Source organism: Callorhinus ursinus, unplaced genomic scaffold (genome assembly GCF_003265705.2).
Source record: "Callorhinus ursinus isolate GAN/ISIS: 27379988/994484 unplaced genomic scaffold, GSC_fseal_2.0 scaffold34, whole genome shotgun sequence".
NCBI lineage: Eukaryota > Metazoa > Chordata > Mammalia > Carnivora > Otariidae > Callorhinus > Callorhinus ursinus.
Window position 1 is genome coordinate 2,299,579 of NW_027397096.1, and position 23,745 is coordinate 2,323,323.

General features: G+C 51.5%; 1 protein-coding gene across 3 annotated transcripts in view; it reads right to left on the reverse strand.

Annotated features, from left to right (window-relative positions):
* Nucleotides 1–23,745, reverse strand: part of ABR (ABR activator of RhoGEF and GTPase) — a 172,003-nt gene that overhangs the window by 85,686 nt on the left and 62,572 nt on the right. For all 3 annotated transcript variants that reach the window (XM_025851259.2, XM_025851261.2, XM_025851260.2), the window contains exon 2: nt 4,680–4,864. In XM_025851259.2, the coding sequence (XP_025707044.1) occupies nt 4,680–4,864 (185 nt within the window). The remainder of the gene's footprint in view (nt 1–4,679; nt 4,865–23,745) is intronic.

Below are 23,745 nucleotides of genomic sequence, written 5' to 3' on the forward strand. Positions count from 1 at the left end.
GCGAGGAGGGGGTCGGGGAGACCAGAAAGACAAAGGTGGACAAAGGTGATCCTTTCAACACTCCACCACCCTTACTTTGGATTCTCCTGCTAGCTCAAGTCTGAACCCCTCAATTCAGCCTTTTATTCGAAACCTCTGGACTGCCTCTGGGTGCCCCAGGAACTACAGAATGAGTTTGACACTGAGCAGTTCCACCCACACGTGTACAAACTTTAGGCAAAATGCTCTGCCTAAACACTGTCTTATGGAAACCTCACGCCGACTGTGTGAGGTCGGGAAGGAGGAAATTCTCAGTATCTTCCCTTTACAGACTAGTAACCTGGAGCCCAGGCAGGATGAGGGACATCCCTCAGGCCATACAGCTAGAAAGTGCTAGCAGTGAGAGGACACCCAGATCTTTGCCTTGTTTCCACTTTTTAAGGCGTCTCCCAAGAGGGGAGACAGAGGAGTCTGAAGCTTTTCTGTCAGACCATGGTCCCGGCAGAGGAAAGTGTGCCCCTACTTCTTAGCTGAGATCAAGAGTCCCTGCCCTTCCTTCCCAAGGTGAAAGCAGGCACTCTCCGCTGAATGGAGCCAGCAGTGGTATGGGGCCCTGGCCCTATGAAGGAGCTCTGCTCAGCTTGGGCTTGAGGAGCGTGAGGGGTCTGCAGGGCAGAGCCTCAGCTTTCACCCCGATGCCTGGTGGGCTGCACAGCTGGGGCATATCTACGACAAGCGCAGCAGAGCAAGGCCTTAGGGGTGTGTTGGGAAGTGAGGAGTATGTGTCTATCCTGCCAACACGATAGGGACCTGGCTTCATCTGGGCTACCATACCTGGCAGGACTGATCCAACCCCAGAAAGGAGGTTGCAAAAAGCAGATTCAGTTGTTGTCTAGCAAATATCATCAGCCTAGGTCCTTGCAATGGTCTTGGCTTCAAAAGCTGTCAAGAAAAGTCTTGTGGGTCCCAGTCACCAAGGACTGAGCATCAGGATGAGCCAGACCCAGTGCTGTGGGCTTTACCCTGAGCTATCTCAGTCCCTCCTCTCAACAATCCTTCGGGTAGTTGGTCCTATTTAAAGATGAGCAAGGGGCACCTGGGTGGCTCAGTCGGTTAAGCGTCCGACTCTTGATTTTGGCTCAGGTTATGATCTCAGGGTCGTGAGATCGAGTCCCACATTGGGCTCCATGCTCAGCATGGAATCTGCATGAGATTCTCTCTCTCCATCTCCCTCTGCCCCAACCTTCACACTCTCTCTCTCAAATAAATAAAATCTTAAAATAAAATAAAAAAATAAAGATGAGGAAAGTGAGGCTCAGAGGGGTTATGACAGTTGTCCAGTGCCTCACAGCTAGAGAGTAGCAGGTGTTCATCTAGTCAAAGCTCATGTTCCTTCCATTCTCTGGGCGCTGATTAAGACTGTTACGATGGTTACACTTATGTGTCAACCTGACTGGGCCATGGGTACCCGGATATTTGGTCAAAATTATTCTGGGTGTGTCAGTGAGCGCATTTCTGAGTGAAATTAACATTTGAATCAGGTGACTGGGTAAAGCCCATTGCTCTCCCTAATGTGGGTGGTGGGCCTCATCTAATCCACTGGAGACCCAAATAGAACAAAAAGGCTGAATAGGAGGGAACCCGTCCTGCTAGTTGAGCTAAGACATGAGTCTCTTCCAGGCTTTAGATGCAGCCTGAAACACTGACTCTTCTTGGGTTTTGAGCCTGCTGGCTTCAGCTGCAACTTACACCATCAGGCTCTGCTGTTCTCAGGCCTTTAGGCTCAACATAGAACTAACTATACATCATTCCTCCGTGTCTAGCTTGCTGACTGCAGGTCTTGGGACTTCCTGGCCTCCATAATGAAGTGCGCCAATTCCTTTTTTTTTTTTAAAGATTTTATTTATTTGACAGAGAGACAAAACGAGAGAGGGAACACAAGCAGAGGGAGTGGGAGAGGGAGAAGCAGGCCTCCTGCCGAGCAGGGAGCCCGATGTGGGGCTCGGTCCCAGCACCCCGGGATCATGATCCAAGCTGAAAGCAGACGCTTAATGACTGAGCCACCCAGATGCCCCAAAGTGTGCCAATTCCTTATAAATCTCTCTATAGATCTAAATCTAGATGCAGCTGCAGATGCAGATAGGCATCCTATTGGTTCTGTTTCTCTGGAGAACCCTGACCAAATACAAAGACCAAACCTTAGACTTCCCGGAACAAGTTGGCTGCATATTTGGGTATGAAATGCCCAGCTGCCAGAGGACTGACATCTGAATATCTAGAACAATTGTCTGATTTAGTCCAAAAGTCCCCTTGGTTCCCAAGGCCCCAACAGGAAGCCTGGCAGGGAGGGGCCCTGCCTAGCCAAATGAACAGAGCCAAGTAGCAGAAACCTTGGTTTTCTTTTTTTTTTTTTAACCAAAACAACCCCCAAGTACTCAGGAAGGGGTGTGTCAACTCTCTCCAGCACCCCAATGTAAACAGCAATAGTTGCAGAGTCCACTAGATGGGGCCAGTGACCCAGCGGAAAGCGGGGGAAATGCAACTGACTCTAGGAGGGGAGGCCCGCGGGGAGGGGAGAGGAAGGGAGGCCTGCAGGTCGGGAGGGGGTGCACGGGGGCGGCGAGGCCCGCAGGCAGGGAGGTGCACGGGGCTGGAATCTTCACCAGGATCCCCAAGTTGGGTAAATGCTCCCCACCCCTAGCATGTCTTGTAGCCAATGGTGTAAAAAAATCGATTCTGGGGTTCCCAAGCCCCAAGCCCTTTAGTCAGTTGTCACTGTAGCATCTGTGGATTTCAAAGTCCTCAAACCAAGTGATTCCCTCGTGAGCCACCGAGCAAAACGAGCAGCCACAAAGAGAAAAAAGTCACTGCGCCAAAGCCTCTGCGCTCCAGGCAAGGGGTGGGGTGGGTCTCCCGTTGTGCCTGTTTCACTGGAGAAAGCATCCAACAGGACCTTTCACCAAGGAATCTAAAAACCGATGGACAAGCACTCCAGCAAGGGGGTCATGTGATGAGGGAAGGAACCGGGACAGGGAGAAAGGAGGAAGGCAGAGAGGGAGGAAGAAAAGGGCAAAGGTGCTTTTCTTTCCACCTGCAGCTCTATTCGGCCGCACGTTCTCAACTCTTGGCCCACATTCCTGGTCCTGGGTTGGGTCCTACAGTGAATCTTCCTGCACCTGCTCCTAGTGGGTAACAGCTAAGTCCTGCAGGGGTCCTCTGAGCTCTGTTTGGTCAGAGACCCAAAGGCAGAGATGAGAAGCAAGAGTTTTCTCGTTTCCCTGGTTGGCCTCAGTTCAGGTCCCAGAATACTCCCTCCTTCATCAGTAGAAAAACCCTACCCTGTCTGTCCAAGACGGTGGTCTCTCACCTTCCTTAGGGAGGACAGGACAACATCCCAGAATGCCAGCTGGGGGGGAGGTCCTGAACCTCAGCCGCCCCCTCCACCTCCCACCTGCCCCCACCATCCGTTTCCAAACTCGAAATGCCTGGCAGCCGCTAAGCTCTGCCTCGGCCTCTGTTGCCATGGCAACAATGTGGCTTTCCCCAAGTGGGAAGCTGGTTGCCAAGGCCCTTGTTGCCAAAGGCTATAACAACCACCCCATGTGCGAAGAGGGGGTGAGAGCTCTGTAGAGGGGCGGAGGGTGGCCAAGGAGGCTGCGAGGGAAAGAAGCAGGGGGTTCTCCAGAAATGCTAGAGTCCAGGCAGCCCTCCTGCTGGAGTGGGGATTGCCGGGCCCTTCAGGAGGGTAACAAGTATCCCAAGGCACCTCAGTGACTGCTCCTCGGGGGTATGAGAGGGAAAAAAGGAGACCCCCAAAACACACCTGGACAAGCCCTCTACTGAGCAGAGCAGGACCAGGCCCTCCAAGGCCCACCCCCACCCCCACACGGAGGAACGGCTTTGATTCTCTCCAACTCCAGAAAAACAGCCCCCAGGAACTCCTCCGTCTCGCTTGCTCCTGTCTCAGGTGCTCACGTACAAGCTGGGCGCAGAGGGAGCCGGGCCCTCCGGCCAGAAACAGCATTCATTACAAGGCTTGCAAACCTCCCAGCCTGTCTCAAAGCACATACTTAATATTCCTTATAAAATGCTTCTCTTTGGAGCAGAGCTCCCATCAGTCAACAAGAGGAGAGGGGGACACCATTAGGGCTCATTCCCTTCCAGAGTCACCAGAGGAGGGCAGAATGGGGCCCTTGATCTTCGGGGAATGCTGCCGGAGCAGCTCACTCCACCCTGCAGAGAGCACGGAGACCAGCCTTGCTTTGCTGAGCCGGCATCTGGACATCTACAGCCCACGGGTCACGTGTGCAGCCCCTGCCCAGCTCCGGCCCACAGAGAAAAGCTGGTTCCCTCCCCCCCCCACCAGGCCCCATCCTGCTCGAGAGGGGCTGGAAGAGAAAGCTGAGAGAGGAAGTGAGGGTGTCCAGGGAAGCAGATGACTGGTAGAGGAGGCAGAGACAGGTGCAGGGGTGGCAGAGAGAGCAGCAGGTAGGGAGGGGGTGGAGAGCCTAGTCTGCGAGGGGCCCAGGACCGGAATGAGATGACGAGGCCACCAAGAACATCCAGGTCCACGTTTCCCCAGCGCTGCTCCCCCAGGAGCATCCTAAGCAGAGCCTGGCCCCATGACCCTCATGCTTGCCTGCCCCTCTCTCCGAGAACCCCCACTTCTCCAGCCCAGAAGGAAAAGCAGGTGTACCTACCCCAGGTGCCAGCCCCTCGGGTGGGGTGGGGGAGATGCTGTCCCCGCCGCCCTGGCCACGGGCACTGAGCTGGGGTGACATGGTGGGCGACTCGTCGATGTACGGCATGGTCTCCGAGCCCTCCGGGGGCCCCTTCTGCTCCTCATTCCCCTCTCCGTCGTAGTCGTCTGTCCCGTAGCTGAAGTCTGAGACAAGGAACAAGAAAGGCCACTGAGAGTCCTCCACAAGGGCTGCCAGGGACTGGTAGCGCAGTGGGCGCCGGCGGCGACCCCCGGCGGCCATGCCCCCCGCCGCCGCATGCGCGGCCTGGCCCGGGTGGGGGCTGCGCGGGGGGCCCGGGCCTCGTGAGGGGCTGGGGAGCGCCAGCAGAAACCGCGGCTGCAGCTCAGGGGCTGCTGGGAGTCGGGGGGGGGGGGAGCGGCTCCACTGTTGTCACCCGCTTAATAGCATGTCAGTCGCGGATTTTGAGCCGCTGTTTCCTTTGCCTCCTGCCTAATTCCAAGTCTAAAAATTCACAGAGAGAGCGGGAGGCAGGACGCTTCCAACTCTCCTCTCTGAGTCACCATTTTGCTTTTTATAGGGAATAAGGAGGTGGGGCGGGCCAAGCGATGTCACTTCCTGAGCCCCTCCTCCTTGGGTACCATTTGTACACTGAGCTGATCCCGGGTGTGGGGGGCAGAGCGGGCTTCAGGGTGCAGGGCTGAGGCCCTGCACCCAGGGAGCCCTCACTCCTCTGAACAAGGCCCCTGCGCACGATGGAGCCCAGGGCTGGCCGAGTGTGGGCGAGAAGGTGGCCCCGAGGCCTGGCAGGGACATGGTTTAATAGCAGACTCAAAAGCTGGTGCTTACTTCTGTAATTTCAGTGGAGGCCCCCTTCAGAGGTGAGGGAAGAAAAGGCTGCAGGGAAGTCGAGCTGCCATGAACCCGACCAGGCGGCAGAGCCCACGCACAGATGTCCCTCCCGGGCACGGGGGGCCGGGCCCATGGGGGCACAGCCCCTCAGAAAGGCCCCCTAGCTCCACCAACGGGGGGGGTCTCTCCTGCAGCGGCACGAGCGACCCTCTCACGGCCCCTCACCCGCCGTCTGGGCCTCGTCCCATCATCTGCTCAGATGACATTACTTCCAGGCTGTCCTCCCTGGCGTCTTGTCTCAGAACGACAGCAATGTGGCCTTCTAGTGCCCCTGTTGAACTTGCCCAGTCGTCCTTGTGGCCCTGGGGCGGGAAGTGGGTGTCTCGGTCATCGCTGTGTGCCCAGAACCCACGTGCAGCAGGATCTCAGGAAACGTGTGTGGAGGGAATGAATGAGCAGAGGAATGCACTGTCCCTCTCAGGTCTCAGGCTTGAGCCAAATTCTCCACGGGGCCCTGGCTCCTCCTGTCACAACATACCAGCCCCTGGGCAGCCAGCAGCCTGAGAACGGTGTCAACAGGTCACCAGGGCGCCTGGCCACAGCTATACTCAGTCCAATCTGGCCCTTTGGCAGCTGAGAGCTTCCCCCGGGCTCGCTGCACCTGCTCCCTCTGACTTTCTCTCCAGTCCCTGTGCTGACGGCCCATTAAGCTGTCACAGGATGTGAGCTATTATGTGTGTATGCCATGCACACGGAGATGGGGCCCGCTGACGGGAGGACACAGGGCCTATGCATGAGGCTGGCAGGGGGTGAGCCGATTCTGCTATTTCCAGGGGGCAGAAGGAAGGGAGAGAAGCCGCAGCATCCAGTCGGCCCAAGTCTGGCACTGTAAGGGGGCCCGGCTGTCTGGTGAGAAACGTAAGGAGGGAATGAAACATCACGTTAACCTGCCACCTCTCCTCCAGGAGGCTCCAGGCTGGCCTGTTGGGGCCTGGAGTCGAGGCCAGGGGTGTGAGCTATGGTGAACCCGGGCCTCGCTGAAAGTTCAGATTCCAGCAGGCCATGCTGACTCTCCTGCACACTGACCTATATTCCCAGAGGTCACAGGACCAGATCCGCAGAAGCTCCAATTCATCCTCATCAGAGGGGCAGCCGTGGGCCGGCATCTCCCACTTCTCTTAACCTAGCTACACCTGTAAGGCTGTTGTTTCCATCCCCAATTTACGGACAAGGTCAGGGAGTCTCAGAAAGATTTGCCCAGAAAGGATCTGAACCCAGGTCTGTCTGTCTGTCTCCGAATGCCGTCCTTTCCCTTTGAGTTTCTAACTTCCAGAGAAGTCTACTTCCACAGCTCTCCTGGTCAGGGGAGGCTAACCAAAGACAGGAGGGAGGGGTGCCAGCCCAGGAGTGGAGGAAAGTGCACACAGAGCTCTCTGCAAATGTTCTTACATACTTTCTCTTTCATTCCACCCTCTGTAAAACTAACAGCCCAGGAAGTCAGTCAGAGACCCAGGAGAGCCCCTACCAGGAGAAGGGATACAAAGGCTATAGAAAAGACAGAGAAACCAACCCTTAGAGAAGGAAGGAGCCCTGGGGACTCAGGAGGACGGAAATCTACCAAGTACAGGCTTCAGTTTATGAGAGGCCTTGGATACAAAGGCTTGGCCTCCAGGTCTCAAAAGAGAGAAGGCAGAGGAGGCTGTTAACAGCCAATATCCGTTTCCCCTCCTAGTAACAGAAATATCATTGTATTTGGAGTGGCAGTGTGCCCAGTGGCTAACTAAAAGACTACTTTCCCTAGTGGTGGGGACCACGTGATTAAATTCCAGCCAATGAGATGTTAAGTGGATATGTGTGAAACTTTGAGGAAGGCTGCTAAAAACAATTGGTTTAGTTGGAAGGTACGCCACACCTCGCCCCGCTCCCATGTTTTCTCCTTCTATTGCCAGTTTGGAAAGTAGATGGAATGGCTGGAGCTCCAGCAGCCATATTAAGCCATGAGGTGACACTGAGGATTGAAGCCAGCGCTGAAGCTAGCTGAGCAGAAAGCTAGGAGCCTGGGCTGGTGATGGCATGATGAGCTGCCATACCACTCCAGGACTGCCTACCTCCAGACTTCTTCTTCTTTTTTTTTAAGATTGTATTTATTTCACAGATAGAGAGAGCATGAGTGGGGGAGGGGGTGGAGAAGCAGAGGGAGAAGGAGAAGCAGGCTCTCTGCTGAGCAGGGAGCCTGACACAGGCCTCGATCCCATGACCCCAGGATTGTGACCTGAGCCAAAGGTATATGCTTAACAAACTGAGCCAAGTGCCCCCAGACTTCTTTTACATGAGAGAAAAAAATGTTCATGTGATTTAAGCCACTGTTATTTAGCTTTTATGTTACATGTACTCAAACTTAATTGTAACTGATCCAGATGATATTCCTTGACATTCTGTCTAGGTGCTTTTCCTACCGCCTTCCCTGTTCCTTCTAAGTCTCCTTGGTCTCTAAGTCTCTGCCCACCCCTTGAAAATGGGTATTCTTTAAATATCCTTACAATGGAATATTGCTCACCAGTAAAAAGGGACAAACTACTGATACATGCAATAACAGAAATAACTCTTACAGGCATTATGCCAAGTAAAAGAAGTCAGACACCAAGGAGCTTATCCTGTATGGTCCACATACACGACGTTCTAGAACAGACAAAACTACTCTATGGTTAAAAATAAAAAAGAAAACAGTGGTTACCTCTGGGGTTGGAATAGAGACAGTAGCTGATTGTAAGGGGCGCAGGGAACTTTCAAGGTGATAGAAATGTTCTATATCTTGGGGGGCTCAGTCGGCTAAGCATCTGACTCTTGATTTCGGCTCAGGTCATGATCTTGGAGTCATGGGATCAAGCCCTGCGTCGGGCTGTGTGCTCATCGGGAAGTCTGCTTGAGAACTCTCTCCCACTGTCTCTCCCCCTCTTGTGTGTGAACTCTCTCTCTCTCTCTCTCTCTCTAAAATAAATAAATAAATCTTTAAAAAATGTTCTGTATCTTGAAAGGGATTTGGAGTACATAGGATGCATTCATCACCTTCGTAAAATACGCTTAAGATTTGTGCATTTCGCTAAACACTGAACTCTATCTAGTTAATGACATTCAGGCTTAAGTGTTGAAGTGAAGTGTACTGCTATCTGAAACACATAAAAAACAAGATGGATTGATGATGCTCAAAGGAATGGAGAGAGGTATGATAAAGCAAGTGTAGAAAACAGAAAACATCCAAAAAGTACAGATAATTATAGACTCTAGATGGTGGGTACATGGGTGTTCACTGAACAATTTTTTTTTTTCAATTTTAAGTAGGCTCCACGCCCAACTCCATGTCATGAACTCATGAACTCATGACCCTGAGATTAAGAGTCAACTGCTCCACTGACTGAGCCAGCCAGGAGCCCCCCACCGTACAATTCTTTACACTTTTATGTATGTTTGAAAATTTTCATAATAAAATAATAGGGAGAAATTGGTGTTCTCCAAGCTTCTGTCATCCCTGCTTTGCTCCCTCTCCCAAATTTTATTTACACGCCAGGGAGAGGTCTGGGCTGTAGACCCATCTCTTTGATTGGTTTCTGGACATCTCCATCCTCAGGAGCCTCAAATCCACCCTTTTCCTGACAGTAATGTGCTAGATTGCTCAAGTTGGAAACCTAGGGATCATTCTAGATCCCCCCCTCTTCCTACTCCTCATCTTCTATATCCTGAACTATCTCCACTCCTCAACCACTTCCCCACCCTCACCAGCTCTTACAAAGACAATTCCAACACTACTGCCCCATGACCCAGACTGAAAATCTGATAGTGTTTCTTCCCTGTTCGAAATTCAACAGTTCTCCATTCACTTCAAGGGTAAATCTCTCAAATGCCCCAGCTCGAGGCCCTTTATGGCCAGCACCTGAATCTACCTTTACAGGCTCATACTCTGCTGCCGAGTAATATCAGACATCTTCCTGGTCCCTGCGGTGGGTTCTATAGTAGCCCTCAAATATATATAAATATTCAAATCTTAACCTCAGTCCCTGTGAATGTGACCTTATTTGGAAAGAGGGTATTTGCAGATGTCATTAAGTTGAAGATCTCGAGATGAGATTTTCTTAGATTAACTGAGTGGGTCCTAAGTCTGATGATGTGTCCTTATGGGAGACAGAAGGAGAGAGGACGCAGATGCACAGAAGGCCACGTGAAGACGGAGACAGAGATTGGGAGTTAGGTTGCCAAAAGCCGAGGAATGCCTGGAGCCACCAGAGATGGGAAGAAGCAAGCAAGAATTCACCCCCTACAATCTCAGCAAGGGGCACTGCCCTGCCAACACCTTGATTTTGGATTCTGGTCTCTAGACTGCGAGAAAATACATTTCTGTTGTTTTAAGCCACCAAGTTTGTGGTAACTTTTTTATGGCACCCCTGTGAAATTAATATATTCCCCAGACACACGGCACTGTTTTCCCCTCTGGACCTTCACACATGCTGTTCCTAGACCTAGAACCCCTAGACCTCCTCACCCCTTGTCCACCCCATGAATCCGTCTCAGCTACACCCTTCTCCCAGGAACTTCCTCATCTCCTGAATATGAAGCACTTTTGCAAACTTCTGCAAAATGAGAAAAAGGTGAATACTTCGACTTTCTAAATGTTAGAAAAATGAAGAGAAAATTAAGTGGGGAACTACACATTCTCAATGTATATATACATTTAAGATGTCATCAAAGACAATGCAAGCGCCCACACACACATATATATGTATGTATATGTATTTGGAATTTTTCTATCAAATCAGCAAGGTTAAAAAATACTCAAAGTTGTCAGGGAAGAGGCAGCCTCAGAAACTCCTGGAGGGTATGAGGACACCTGGCTGGCTCAGTCAGTAGACCATGCGACTCTTGATCTCAGGGTCGTGAGTTTGAGCCACACGTTGGGTATAGAGATCTCTTAAAGTAAAACCTTTAGGGGCGCCTGGGTGGCTCAGTTGTTAAGCATCTGCCTTCGGCTCAGGTCATGATCCCAGGGTCCTGGGATCGAGCCCCGCATCGGGCTCCCTGCTCAGAGAGAAGCCTGCTTCTCCCTCTCCCACTCCCCCTGCTTGTGTTCTCTCTCCCACTATGTCTCTCTCTGTCAAATAAATAAATAAAATCTTTAAAAAATAAAAAAAAATAAAACCTTTAAAAAAGAAACTCTTGGAGGGTATGGCACAACTTGTTTGAAGTCAGTTTGGTAACTTGTTTCAAAAGCTTTGATAGTTGGCACAGCTTTTAACCCAGCATAACCCAAGACTATGTCCTAAGAAATTAATTAGAAGTGCATCCAGAGGTGCCTGGGTGGCTCAGTCGGTCAAGCGTTTGCCTTTGGCTCAGGTCATGATCCCAGGGTCCTGGGATCCAGCCCACTCAGCGGGGAGTCTGCTTCTCCCTCTCCCTCTCCCTCTGTGCTCTTCCTCTCTCTCTCTCAAATAAATAAAATATTTAAAAAAAGAGAAGTGTATCTAAAAATAAGGTTGCAAGGTTATTAATCGCGGGGCTGTCTATGATTGTGAAATATTAAAAACAAACTGAATGATTATAGGGAACTCGTAAGTATAGTATTTCTCCAAGATGGACTACTATGTAGCCATTAAAATTATACGGATGGTGTAGATGATTTTATTAACTGAAAAGGGAAATAGTAGTGTGTACAGTATGACAGTGTTTGAAAAAAATAAAAGTGTCTGTATGTGCATAGAATAAAATGCAAGGCAACAGCACAAAACAATCATAAAGCATTCAGGTTCTAAGAATTTGGGAGAAGTTAATACATGATCTCTGCTCTCTAGGACACTGGCACATACTGCTGGTCTCCTACCCAATATCCAGCTTCCCTTCATCCCTGCTTACCTTACCCTGGTTTTAAATGAGGTGGCAAAGGACCCAGTCCCAGGCAGGATGCTTGCTTTTTCTGACTCTCTCACAACTAGGAGTGGCCATTTGACATCGTTCTGGTCCATGAGACCCAAGTAAAGTATGATGGGGCCTCTGAGAAGGCCTTTGCTTTGGTGATTAAAAAGGGACTTCTTGCCTTGAACTCAAGTGTGATAACCGGAGCTACAGTGGCCACACTGCCACCTGAGTAAATGATCAAGAAAGAACACAGATGTTCCCTTGATGCTGCTGAGCTACTGAGCCACGCCAGAAAGAGCTCACCTCATTTTTTACTGAAAGGAAAAATACAAGCCCCTAAATGTTGGATTTTCTGCCACTTAAAATAGACACATTCCTAAGTGATACCCCTACAGCCCAGCAGAGGAAGGCTGTCCAATGAGCAAGACGACATCCTTGGTGCCATGACAGAAGGACTTCACAGGTGAGGCAGAGAGGAGGGAGGAGGCAACAGTGTGGGTGAGGGGTGGCTAGAAGAGTTGAGCTGGTACTCAAAGGGAGGTGGTTTGTTACTGTGCCTAAGAGCAAGACCCTGGGGTCCCCCAGCTTAGGTTCCAATCCAGGCTCCATCACTTCCTAATCCTTCTCTGTGCTCAGGAGAGTGCCTGGCACAGGGCAGATACCTCTGAACGGATATTGGTTAACCCAGTGAATGTGAAAGAGGATGATGAAGGGGCCAAGTGCCCAGGGCTGCTTTGAGGATGAACTGGAATAAGGCACACAAAGCACTTAGCACATAGTAAGTACCCTATAAATCTTAGTGCCTATTATTAATATTATTAATTGAATCTTGAAGGATGTGTGGGAGCTTGCCAGGCGGATGGGGATGGGAGCAGAGTTCTAGGCAACGAGAAGAGGCTTGGCAAAGGCACAAAATGTAAAACAGCAGGGCCCCTCAAGGGGACTATAAATAGCTCAGCATGGCTAGAACACTGAGTGAGCAGGAGGGTGAGGTGGCAGATAACACTGGAGAAGTGGGCACAGACCCGCACACCGAAGGCCTCGTGAACCAGGCTAAGAGTTAGGCAGTCCCCCAGTGGGGACGGCTGATCTGGACCATTCCCTAATGTGGGGTCTTGCCAGCCACATCATTGCCAAATATCACTAACTTTAGATAATTCTGCCCGATGCCTATGTTCCTCTCTTATGTTACAATGCAGGCAGAATCCTGGGACCCCCAGATCTCCTAGGAGTCATCCAGATTGGAACCACATGTGAACATAGGGTTACCTACTCCAAGCCTGTAATGGAGCCTGGTCAGATGAGAGGACGGCAGCCAACCAGTGACAGACCACAGAGACCTCAGACTTGCTCTTTTGGGGCAAGGTGGAGAGCTGGGCCTATCGGGGGTAGGTTCAAACCCAAGTGACCAGTCCTCATTTCCACCATCCTAAGCTCTGGTAGGTGCAATGGGGGAAGGAAGGGGTGCCCCAGTGGCTGGAGGCACACAGGCGTCAAGCTGTTTACAACCTTCCCCTGAGGCTGTCCAGCACTCGTGATGGAGGGACACAACCAAACATACGTCCTGGTACACCTAACCTCCAAAACAGAGGCTGAGGGTAGTTTGGGGAATCTTTCCAACCTCTTCTTGGCCACTCTAAGAACCTGTGGGTGCAGGATCAAGTTAAGTTCTAGGTGTGGAACTGCCCTTCCCTCCTAGCAGGGGTGCTAGGAAGGCTCATATTAGGTGATAAGCTTATTACCTGCTCTCGAGCTCACAGAGGATGAACGGGGAAGGGCAACCTGGGGACACCAGCGAGGGCAGCCCAGTCCTGACCATCAATCCACCAAAGCAGCATCAAAGGTCTTCAGATACATCAGAAGTCTCCGTGTGCCACATGCTGCATGGGGTGACCACAGAGTCCAGGGGCACAGACTGCGTTCCCACCCTCTGGGATCTCCCCGCAGGGTCCTACACAGGCTCACTGTCATTCGTGACTGTGCTGGGCCCTGGGCTGCGCACCGCCTGATCTTCCAAGCCACCCAGCGATGGAGAAATCTTACAAACATGCCGAACAAAAGAGACTAGACACGAACGAGTGCACACACAGGATTCCATTCATATGAAGTGTTCCTCTATCATCGGTGATAAAAATTCTCATTCGTGGCTCCCCGGGGGCGGGCTGTGGGAGGCAGTGGGTGTTGACTGGCAAAGGGCAGGAGGGAACTTTCTGGGGTGCTGGAAATATTCTCCATCTTGATCTGGGGGGTGGTTACGCAAGTAGCCACATGTAAAATTTAAAACCAAGCAAGCAGTACCATTACGATTCTCATTTACAATTGAGGAAGGGAGGGCACAGGGAGTGAAGTCACTTGCCCAAGGTTTAACGGCTGGCTCGTGGAAGACGGGGCTGCACACAGCTAGTCTGACCCCAGGGCTGGTGCTTTAACCATCATAACGTGTACGACCTGAACAGTGAGAAAAGATCATCTGGGCAGGTTGCTGTCAGGACCCACAGGTGGAAGAAACAGTGTCAAACTCTCAGGAGGGAAGAGATCCATTTGGAGGAGGGTCTGAGTGTCCCTTGATATAATCAGTAACTACATTACTACATTGGTCCTCTTCCTGCGCAGTGAGTGCCCTCAGGGATCTCCTAGTCCTTGAAAAACAAAAAACAGAACCAGGGCTTTGGAAACAGTCCCCTGGGCTAGGCTCCCATCGGCTGGCCCAACTGTTCCTCCATTAGCCTATGTTCAGGAGGCTCAGCTTCGAGCAAGGCATCCAGGCCATCAAAACAGTACAAATCTTCAAATTTAAGACACCAGTTCCAAACTTCACTGTGCACTGGAATCCCCTGGAAAGTCTGGAAACTACTCATATTTGGCTCCCACTCCAGAGATCCATATTGAATTGGGGGGGTGGCGCTGGGCATCAGGGCTGTTATAATCTCCCCAGGTGATTCTAATGTATTCTAAGGCTGAGAACCACCCAATTAAGACAAGGACCCCGAGTCGAATGAAACCAAACTCTGAAACAGCCCTGGGAAGCCACTGGCCACGTGGAAAGGTTACTCACAAAAGGCGGGGTTTGAATTAAGTCATGAAGGACTGGGAGGGGGAATGGACTGGGAAGAGGCGAAGGAGGCAGACATAAAGGGCTTTACTCAGCTTGTACACCGGAGGCGGGCTGGGTAGCCTCTGTCCCATTCACGCAGGGCCTGCAAGTAGCCACCTGGACCATAGGGTAGCCGCCCCCTCACCCGGAGGCCTTCACGTAGGCCCAGAGCAGGGGCACTGACCCAGGAAAGGGCAGAGATGACGGGGCAGCTGGTTCCTGGAGGTGCCTCAGGAGAGCTGGAGTTGGAGCACTCGGTTCTGGCTCGGCCTTGCTGCTGGGAACGGACTCCCTGTCCCCTGTGGGGGTGCGGCTCGGCCTCTCGGGTTGCCATGGAGATTCGATCAGATCCTCTACCTCCAGGCTCCCTTGGGGAGGGAGGCAGAGATGGGGGCCACCTGGAGAAGCCAGGGCCCCAAAGCCTGAGACAAAGGAATCCTACACCGTGGGGTTCAGTGGCTGGGGCAGAAGCAGCGGGGCGGGAAGCAGGGGCCTGCCGACAGCCCTGGGCAGAGAAGAGAGGGTGGCTTCAGCAGTGTCCAGGCTCAGAGAGATCAAAGAGAAACACTATTATCTGCACCGTGTTTTATAGCCTACAGAGCAACCCCGCAGCCGAGATCTCACAATACGTGAGATCTCACAATACGTGGGTGTTGTCAGGGTGGATATTACTCCCCCATTTTACACAGGGGGAAACTGAGGCTCAAAGAGGTTCTGGGTCTTGTCCAGGGCTACCTGGCTAATAATCAACTGACCCTCAAAATTAAAGTCTACTCTTTGGACCAAGTCTCCCACCCAGGCACAGGGACCTAGAATTTCTAATTGCTCTATAGAAAAAGCAGTTATATGCCCACCAAACATATAGGAATACTGGTGCAGAATGGTTAGATGACCTTGCCATCATGGAGGAAATCTTTCTGTGTAAATGAGCAATGGTCATTCAACAAACATCTCCTGCGTTATTATGTGCCAGACGCAGTGAAATGAACGGACCCTGAGTAGGACTGGGCGCCCCCCCACTGCTACTACCAGTCAGTGGTTTACACTGAGTCAAGCCTGGGGCCAGAAGTCAGACAAATCTGGGTTCTGGTTCCAGCTTTTCTGGACTTGGCAGCAAATTGTTCATTCTTTGGAAGCCTCCGCTTTCTCACTGTGAAATGGGATGACACAGCTGTCCTGCCCATTCCATGGGGCTGCTCTGAAGAGCATTATCAGATGCCAAACAAGAAAAGTATTTCACAAATAGTATAGCATTCAATCAATCAGACAAAAAATATTCCTCTACAAAGAAAGTCAAATTCCCATTCCTTTGGCCTTTGGTTTATTCCGGCTTCCCCCACTAGGTGGCAGGAGTCTGGAGAGCGCTCACCTAGCAGATGCTGGGTAACCAACCACCAACGGGCTGATCCCATTCGCTGGAACTCCTCTGAATCTCCTCCCATAACAACCAATTCAATTATTTCGGGTCTGGGGCTGGGAGGTCCCTCTGACAAATCCTACAGGAGTTCTAACCCTTGTTAGAGTTAACAGCTTTAACTGGTCTCCAGCTTCCCCTCTGAACTGTCATGATTGATGACTAGTAATGATCCTGGACTGATTTGATTTAAGGCTCGGCTCTTCTTCCCCTCTACCGGCATGCTGGTGGCAAACGCTACTTGGCCCCAAAGAGGCAGAAGGGGTAATGGATAAGAGGCAGTGAAGAGGGAGAATCAAAGGACCATTATGACAATGACTTTCGAATCCAATCCCACTTACCACCGCCTGGGATGGCCTCCTCGGAGACCCCTCTCCCATATACGGTTTCATGAGTCCCTAGAGTATTTATGAAAAATCAAATGACTCTCAATCTAGTGCTGAGAAGTAGGAAGGGACAGTTCAGGAAACAGATAAGTAATGTAAGGTCCAGAGGGGTCAGTAAGACCCCTAGAGCAGCCTTGTACTTTGGTGGCACCCAGGATCAGAATCTAAGAGCCCTGCCCTCCACCCCAGGGGTTCCCTTCAATCCCAGGGCCACGTGGCCCCAGGCTCCTACCCTTCTCTGCAGAAGTCAGCCGAGACATTCCCAGCTTGCACATGCTTGCACACCCTCACACATACATCCACAGAAACACCACACATCTCTGGCCCACGGCTGCCAGGAGGCCAGGCTCGCCAGCATTCAGCTCAAGCTGCTGGCTCTCTACAGAGCTTCCCTGGACCTTAAAAATCATTCTATTATTGGACAGGGCCATATGAGGGTGCCTCAAAATTCATGCCCTTCTCTGCCCCCTCAGCTCCAGAGTGTTAGTGGTTTTGCCTGTTCCAACTTCCTTTTGTCATCCACCGAGAGGACCTCCCCAGGTCAATGGCCTCTTCCTGAACCACCAAATCACCTTTCCTCTGGAGCGGTACAGAGCCAGGTGAGGGCTGAGCTGGGGAAGGGCACTGCGGTTCCCCCAGCCAGCTTGTTTCTGCTCTTTGCCCACACGCACACACACTATACACACATGCACACACACACACATACACGCACACAGATACAGACAAATATCCACATCAAGGCCCCGATGCCTTTCAACTCTCTCGGCTCTGGTAACCCCTCATGCAAAATCCTCTGTTCTCCTTCTCCTGCTGCAGTGACTTGGAGGCCAGTGGGTTTAGAAGGGGCAGCCTCCATTTGACTGGATCCCTGAGTGACCATGTGGAGCAGAGGCCCTTGCCGACCGGTGATGCACTGGTGTGAGCAAGCAATAAACCGTGCTGGTGTTAAGTCACGGGGATTCCAGGACTGAGTTGGTTCTGCGGCATAACCAGCGACCCTAAAACATCTCCAACTACTCCATGTAAGGTCGGCTAGCCAGCCCTAGTCTCAAAGAAGCTCCACATGCACGTCCCAGTACCCAACAGTTCCTTTCTCCTAACACCACCCTATGCCAGGCTCATGGTGAACCACGGCCACCCTCCTCCAATTCAGGAGAGAACCAGGAACCCAGCACCTCTTCTGAGGGCAGAGGGGAAGGAAATCTGGAATGTCCTCAGGCAAGTGGGTTGGTGCCAGGAGCATCAACAGCTTAGTGTTTGGTAGAAGCCGGCACTAGAGGGCCAAGCCTTCCCACCAACTTGGTGACCCACCAACTTGGTGACCCACCGACTCTCCCAGGATAAGGTTAGCAAGCCCATCCCTGACCAAGCCCCAAGGACGGCCCATTGCTGATGTGTGAAGTAAGCCCGGAGACAGGCCAACACCCATAGTCACTGTAGCATTATTCACAACAGCCAAAAGGTGGAAGAAACCCAAGTCTCTAAAGACGGACAAATGGATAAACGAAAGGTAGACGTGGTAATATACACACGATGGAATACTAGCCAGCCTTAAAAAGGAAAAGAAATTCTGACACACGCTACAGTGTGAATGAATCTTGAGGACATCATGCTGAGTGAAAGAAGCCAGTCACAAAAAGACAAATCCTGTATGATTCCACTTATACGAGGTACTTAGAACAGTCAAATTCACAGAGACAGGAAGTGGAATGATAGTTGCCAGGGCCTCAGTCGGGGTGCAGAGTTTCAGTTTTGCAAGACGACAAGAGTGCTGGTGATGGATGGCGGGGACGATTGCACAACAGCGTGAGTTTACTTCATGCCACCGAGCTGCGTACTGAAAAATGATTACGATGGTAAATTCTGGTTTATGTATTTTATCACAATTTAAAAATAGACTAAAACGTAATTTAAACAAAAAAAGCAGACAGGACGGAGCAGAAGGAGGAGAACCAGAGACAGAAACTCTTTCGTGGGGAACAGCAGGGGGGCAAGGGGACTAAACCAGGCCTGGAGTCCACTTAATTTCCAAAGAGGGCTTTGGAGTCACTTTCTGAGTTACACAGGCAGGTTCCACGCCCACAGTCCATCTCTGTTTTGCTGCCAACTTCCTGGTGCCCGACAAGCCTGGCTCTGCCCTAGGCAGGGGCTGCCGGACACCTGTCGGCTCCCATTTCAATCCTCCGTCTCCCGTCCGACAGCACCTGGGCACCCGTTACAGCGTTCAACCTGCCTTAGCGACGTCCTGGAGAACACACAGAATGACCCAGGGGTCACAGCTGGAAATGCGACTCCCCCCGCAGGTCTCCACTTCCCCTGGCTCTGCCCCCACCCCTCTGCCACCTCCCGAGCCCTTCACTCAGACCCACATGGCTCCATCCTATCCCTGGCCGTGAGAGATGCCAGCCTTACCCCCCGCAGGAAGGAAGTCTCCTCCAAGAATCAAGCTCAGGACCAGACATGGCCCAGGGGCTGACACGGGATGGGGGAGGGAAAGGAAAAAGAGATGTTTCAACTTGGCTCTCATGACAAGTGTGGCTGTAGACCACAGGCCAGAGAGGACAGGCCAAGAGAGACAGGTGCCAGGGCCCGCAGGGCCGGCAGGACCTGCCTGGCCCCAGGTGTTTACACTGGATCGTCTGAGTGCAGGCAGACTGGTGGGATGGGGCTGGAGCAGCAATGGCCAAGGTCAATTATCTCTGCTCTTAGGAGAGCTTCTGGAACTGTCCCTTCCACACCTGGGCATGTGAGCATGAGAGGAGAGAAGGGGCACAATACCCACAAAACCCAGGGCCTGGCTGGCAGAGGCTGCATCTCATACACAGGACATCCAGGCAGGCAAGTGGGCACATCCCAGTCTCCCAGGAAAATGAGAGCAAGATTCTGAATTGAGGGCAAGAGAAGGGTTATAGGGTCTGGAGGCTTCCTCTGGGAGCCATGAAGTGGCAGAGTAGTGAACAGTGCTTTGACAGTACTGGCCCTGGAGCTAGGCTATCTAAATTCAAACCCCAGTTGTAGCTGTGTGACCTTGGGCAACTTGCTTAACCTCTCTGTTCTTGAGTTTCCTCCTTTATAAAATGACGATAATAATAATACCACTATTTCACAGAGCTCTGTGACAGTTAAATGAGTTAGTTAGCTCAAGGAAAGGACTAAGAACAGTGCCTGGCACGTAGTAAGTAATGTTAGGGGTTGTTATTGTTGATGATATTATTATTATTATTATTATTATTATTATTATTATTATTTATCCCCCAAATCCTGGCCCTTGGAAAGACACTAAGAGGTCACTGCCTGCTCCTCTAGGGCCACAGTCCACTCTTAGCCCTAGATCCAAGCTCCTTCCTGGGAGCTGGGGGCCCTTCAACAGGATTAGGTAAGCAATCCAGATGCGCAGTCTGCAGCAATATGTTCCAGAGCGCTACACCAGAGGCAGCAGAGCACACAGCCTCCTGGGAACCACAAAGGCAGGAAAGGAAGAAGGAAGGGGCCCTCGTGCACACAAATACAGGTCTCCCTGAGCTCCCACAAATGCACAGGCCACAGCCATAACACACAGAAACTCAGAAGTGCAGTCCTGAGCCTTCCCTCCCATTGCCGGTATATTAGGGTGTGTGTGTGTGTGTGTGTGTGTGTGTGTGTGTGTGTGTGTGTGTGTGTGTGTGTGTGCGCGCGCGCCCACATACGTGTACACACACACTCCCCAGGGTGGGCCACACAAGCTAACTCCCTATCATCTGTCCAGAAGGTAAGAGCAGACACTGTAGTCAAGAGCTTATGCTCCGGACCTAGACTACCTGGGCTTGAATCCCAGCTCTACCTCTTACCAGCTGTGTGACCTCGGGCACATCACTTAACATCTCTGTGCTTCTGTTTCATGTTCAAAATAGAATAATGGCACCCAAACTCCCAGGGCTTCTGTGAGGATGAAATGAGTAACTACATCTAAAGTGCACTTAGAAAAGTGTCAGCACCACCTAAGTACTAACTACTATTACTCATAAACTCGACACGTCGGATCGGATTGCCAGGCTGTGGTTCTCCTGGTTCTCCATCTTACCCTGGACCAGGTCACCAGACCCCTCTCTGCTGAGAATTCATCTGACAATTAGTCTTCACCCCTACAGGGTCCCAGGCAGAAATCCCAAGCTCTGTCAATGAGCCAAGTCTGGGCTTTGTCAGTGCCCTGCGCTGATACCACCTCGCTGCTTCTTGGGTTTTCCTCTGCCCGCAGGCAACACCCACATCTCTCAGTATTCCCATTCCGAAGTCAGAAACAGCTCCGGTCCACCGTGCCCCACAGAGAACATGTGGTTTTCTCTGCGGAGAGACTGCCATGGTTACCACGAAGACAGTACTGGCCCTGGAGCTAGGCTATCTAAATTCAAATCCCAGTTGTAGCTGTGTGACCTTGGGCAACTTGCTTAACCTCTCTGTTCTTGAGTTTCCTCCTTTATAAAATGACGATAATAATAATACCACTATTTCACAGAGCTCTGTGACAGTTAAATGAGTTAGTTAGCTCAAGGAAAGGACTATGAACAGAAGATAGACGGCGTTTCGTTACTAGACATCCTAAGAATTCCTGATTCTAGCGGGATCTGGAATCCAAAAGAACACTGGACATGAAGTCCGGAGATTTAGGTTTAACTCTTTGAGCAAGTCACCTGAAACTCTCTGGGTCCCTGAGCCTGCTCCTCTGCAAAATGGGGACAGTATTACCTACTCCCAGCATAGAGCTAAGGAGATATAAAATGACGAGGCAATATTTTAGTGCAGTACCCGGCACACAGCAGGTGCTTGATGAGGCTGGAATGTGGACTTTCCCCCTCCTTTCCCATGATAGGCAAAACGTGAGAGAAGAGATGTGAACCAAGGTACTGTGCTGGTTTGGCCAAGCCGTCTATTACCGTTAGCAAGATGAGCTCTGTCAGGTGGTTTAGAAAAAAATATCACGACACAGCCTGGGCGGGTTTTATTGGCTGGGATGCAGAGCTGCCCTCTGTCCTGGGTGACAGATTACATCCTGGATCCCTTCCTTCCCCCAGAAGCTGATTTACTTCGTCAAATCACCCACGGTTTCCAGAATGAGGCAGGAGGGCTAAGGGAGCCACTTGCGTTTTCCGGTCACACACACCAGACCTGGTCAATGCCCACACAGCTTTTGGAGCAGCTGTCCCCATCCTGCCCACCTAAGCAGATGACACATCTCCCCATGGAAGAGAAATACAGACCCACAGGCGCATGTGCTTGTCACATGATGGCAACCGCGAGGCGAGAAGACCACACCCTGCGACTAGACTAACTCATCCTTCTCACTGGTTTGAAGCTTCGTGGTCACCATAGCAACAGGCTCCCGCTCCAGCCTGCCGGGGCGGGGCTGATGCAATTCTCAGGCAGTGAGCAGCCCCAATCAGGCTCACACACGGCTCTGTTCCCACTTGGGGGTGGGCAAGTGGGGGGAACAAACGAAGAGGGAGGAGGTGGGCACACACCCCACGGAAAACTCTGCCCTTCTCCCAGTTCTGTTCAAGGACTGGAGATAAGGTGGGCCCTGAAGCTGTAGGTTCCCCTCTGGTGCGCCTAACAAATACGGTGTCACCGCAGTGGCTGCCGCTTCTAGAAGATTCATCTCTAAGGCCTTAGGAGATCTGGAGGAGGGGCAGACACACTGCCCCATGGGCCTCTCCACCACCACGCGGCCCCTTCCTTGCCTTCTGAGCCAGCACCCCACCAGCGAAAGCACCCCCGCTTCCCTCAGCCCACAGGCAGCCCAGCAACGCAGAACTCAACAGGTGACGCTTCACGGTTCTCTGCTCCGTTGTGTTCCCTGCCTGTGCTGCACGAAAGTACCCTGGAGTCGGGAACTCCCCTGCAGCTAAAATGTCCCCATGATACCCCTGATCCCCAGCCTCCCAGCTCCCGATCCCACTCCACAGACGTCTTTTTTACTGGCTGGAGTCAGTGTGAGGCAATGTCCTACACAGAGGACGTTCTGGACAAGAGCCACCCAACCTCTTAAAGCATCTTAGTCCCCCAATCTTGTGGAATAAGAACTTGGAAAGGAGGGGGATCAAGTCACACATTCACCCCTACACACGCATGCACGCACGCACACACACACACACACGCTCAAGAAACAGGGAAGGAAGCCATGTTAGGACCAGAGCTTGGCAACACTACTGGCCCTTTCTAGCCTCCCAGTGCCTACCCATGGATGCAGGGTTCTCCCTCCCAAGGCTGTTGTCTCTAGTGCCAGGAATGCTTCCCTCCTGCAGGCCCCACTCCTGTCTCCATCCCAAGAGCCACTTCCCGCCCTACAGTCCCTCCTACCTGGCCCACATCAAGGGCATCCACCCAATCAGAAGCTGGGCTTTGGCACAAACAGGCCCTGCTCTGGGACCTCTCACCCCGAGCTGGGAGGTGTGCAGGCGTGTAGGGAGAGGGAGGGAAAGCATGCTTCCACAGCACCCTCCCCCATGTGCTTTCAGGGGCCGGTCACATTGGGCCCTCCCAGTGGTTGCCCTGGCAGATGCGGGAAGTGCGTAAGTCCCAGGGGCCACTTGGGAGAGGGTGTTCAGCTATGGAATGTCCTGGTAACGCTTCCTGCCGGAGCCTCCAGGATGGCTGAGAGCAGGTGGACAGAGATGGTAAACGCTCAGAGCTACAGGTGGCTTGCCACATATAGAGATCAACAGAGGAGATTTGAGATGCCAGACATAAACACATCTATGTATGATCAACCGATTTTCCACAAGAGTGCCAAGACCATTTGGTAGTTTTTCAACCAACGGTGCTGAGACAACTGGATATTTGCCTACAAAAGAATGAACTTAGACCCCTATTTCATACTTCATTGCATATACGAAAATTAACTCAAAATGGATTGAAGACCTACATGTAAGAGCTATAAACTTCTTAGGAGAAAACATAGGGGGTAAAGCTCATGACCTCGGATTTGGCGAAGGACACCAAAAGCAAGAAGGGAAAATGTAGATAAACTGAACATCATCAAAATCAAAAGCTTTTGTGCTTCAAAGGATACTATCAAGACAATGAAACAGCAACCCATTAGAATGGGAGAAAATATTTGCAAATCATATATCTGATAAGGGACTAGTGGCTAGAATATATAAAGAAATCTTTCAACTCAACAATAAGAGGACACATAACCCAACTAAAAAATAGGCAAAGGATCCAAATAGACATTTCTCCAAGGAGAGTAAAGGCGGCTTTCCTCCATTCTATCGGCAGATATCTGATGTGGACCTACTATGCCCCAGGCACTGTGTCCAGCGATGGGGACGCGAGAGGGAGGCAAAGCCGACTCCGCCTCTGTCTTCGTGAGGCTTACATCCAGTGGACAGGTAGTACATACTGACTATGTGTGTGGTGCGTGTAGTAACTCCCTTAAATTCT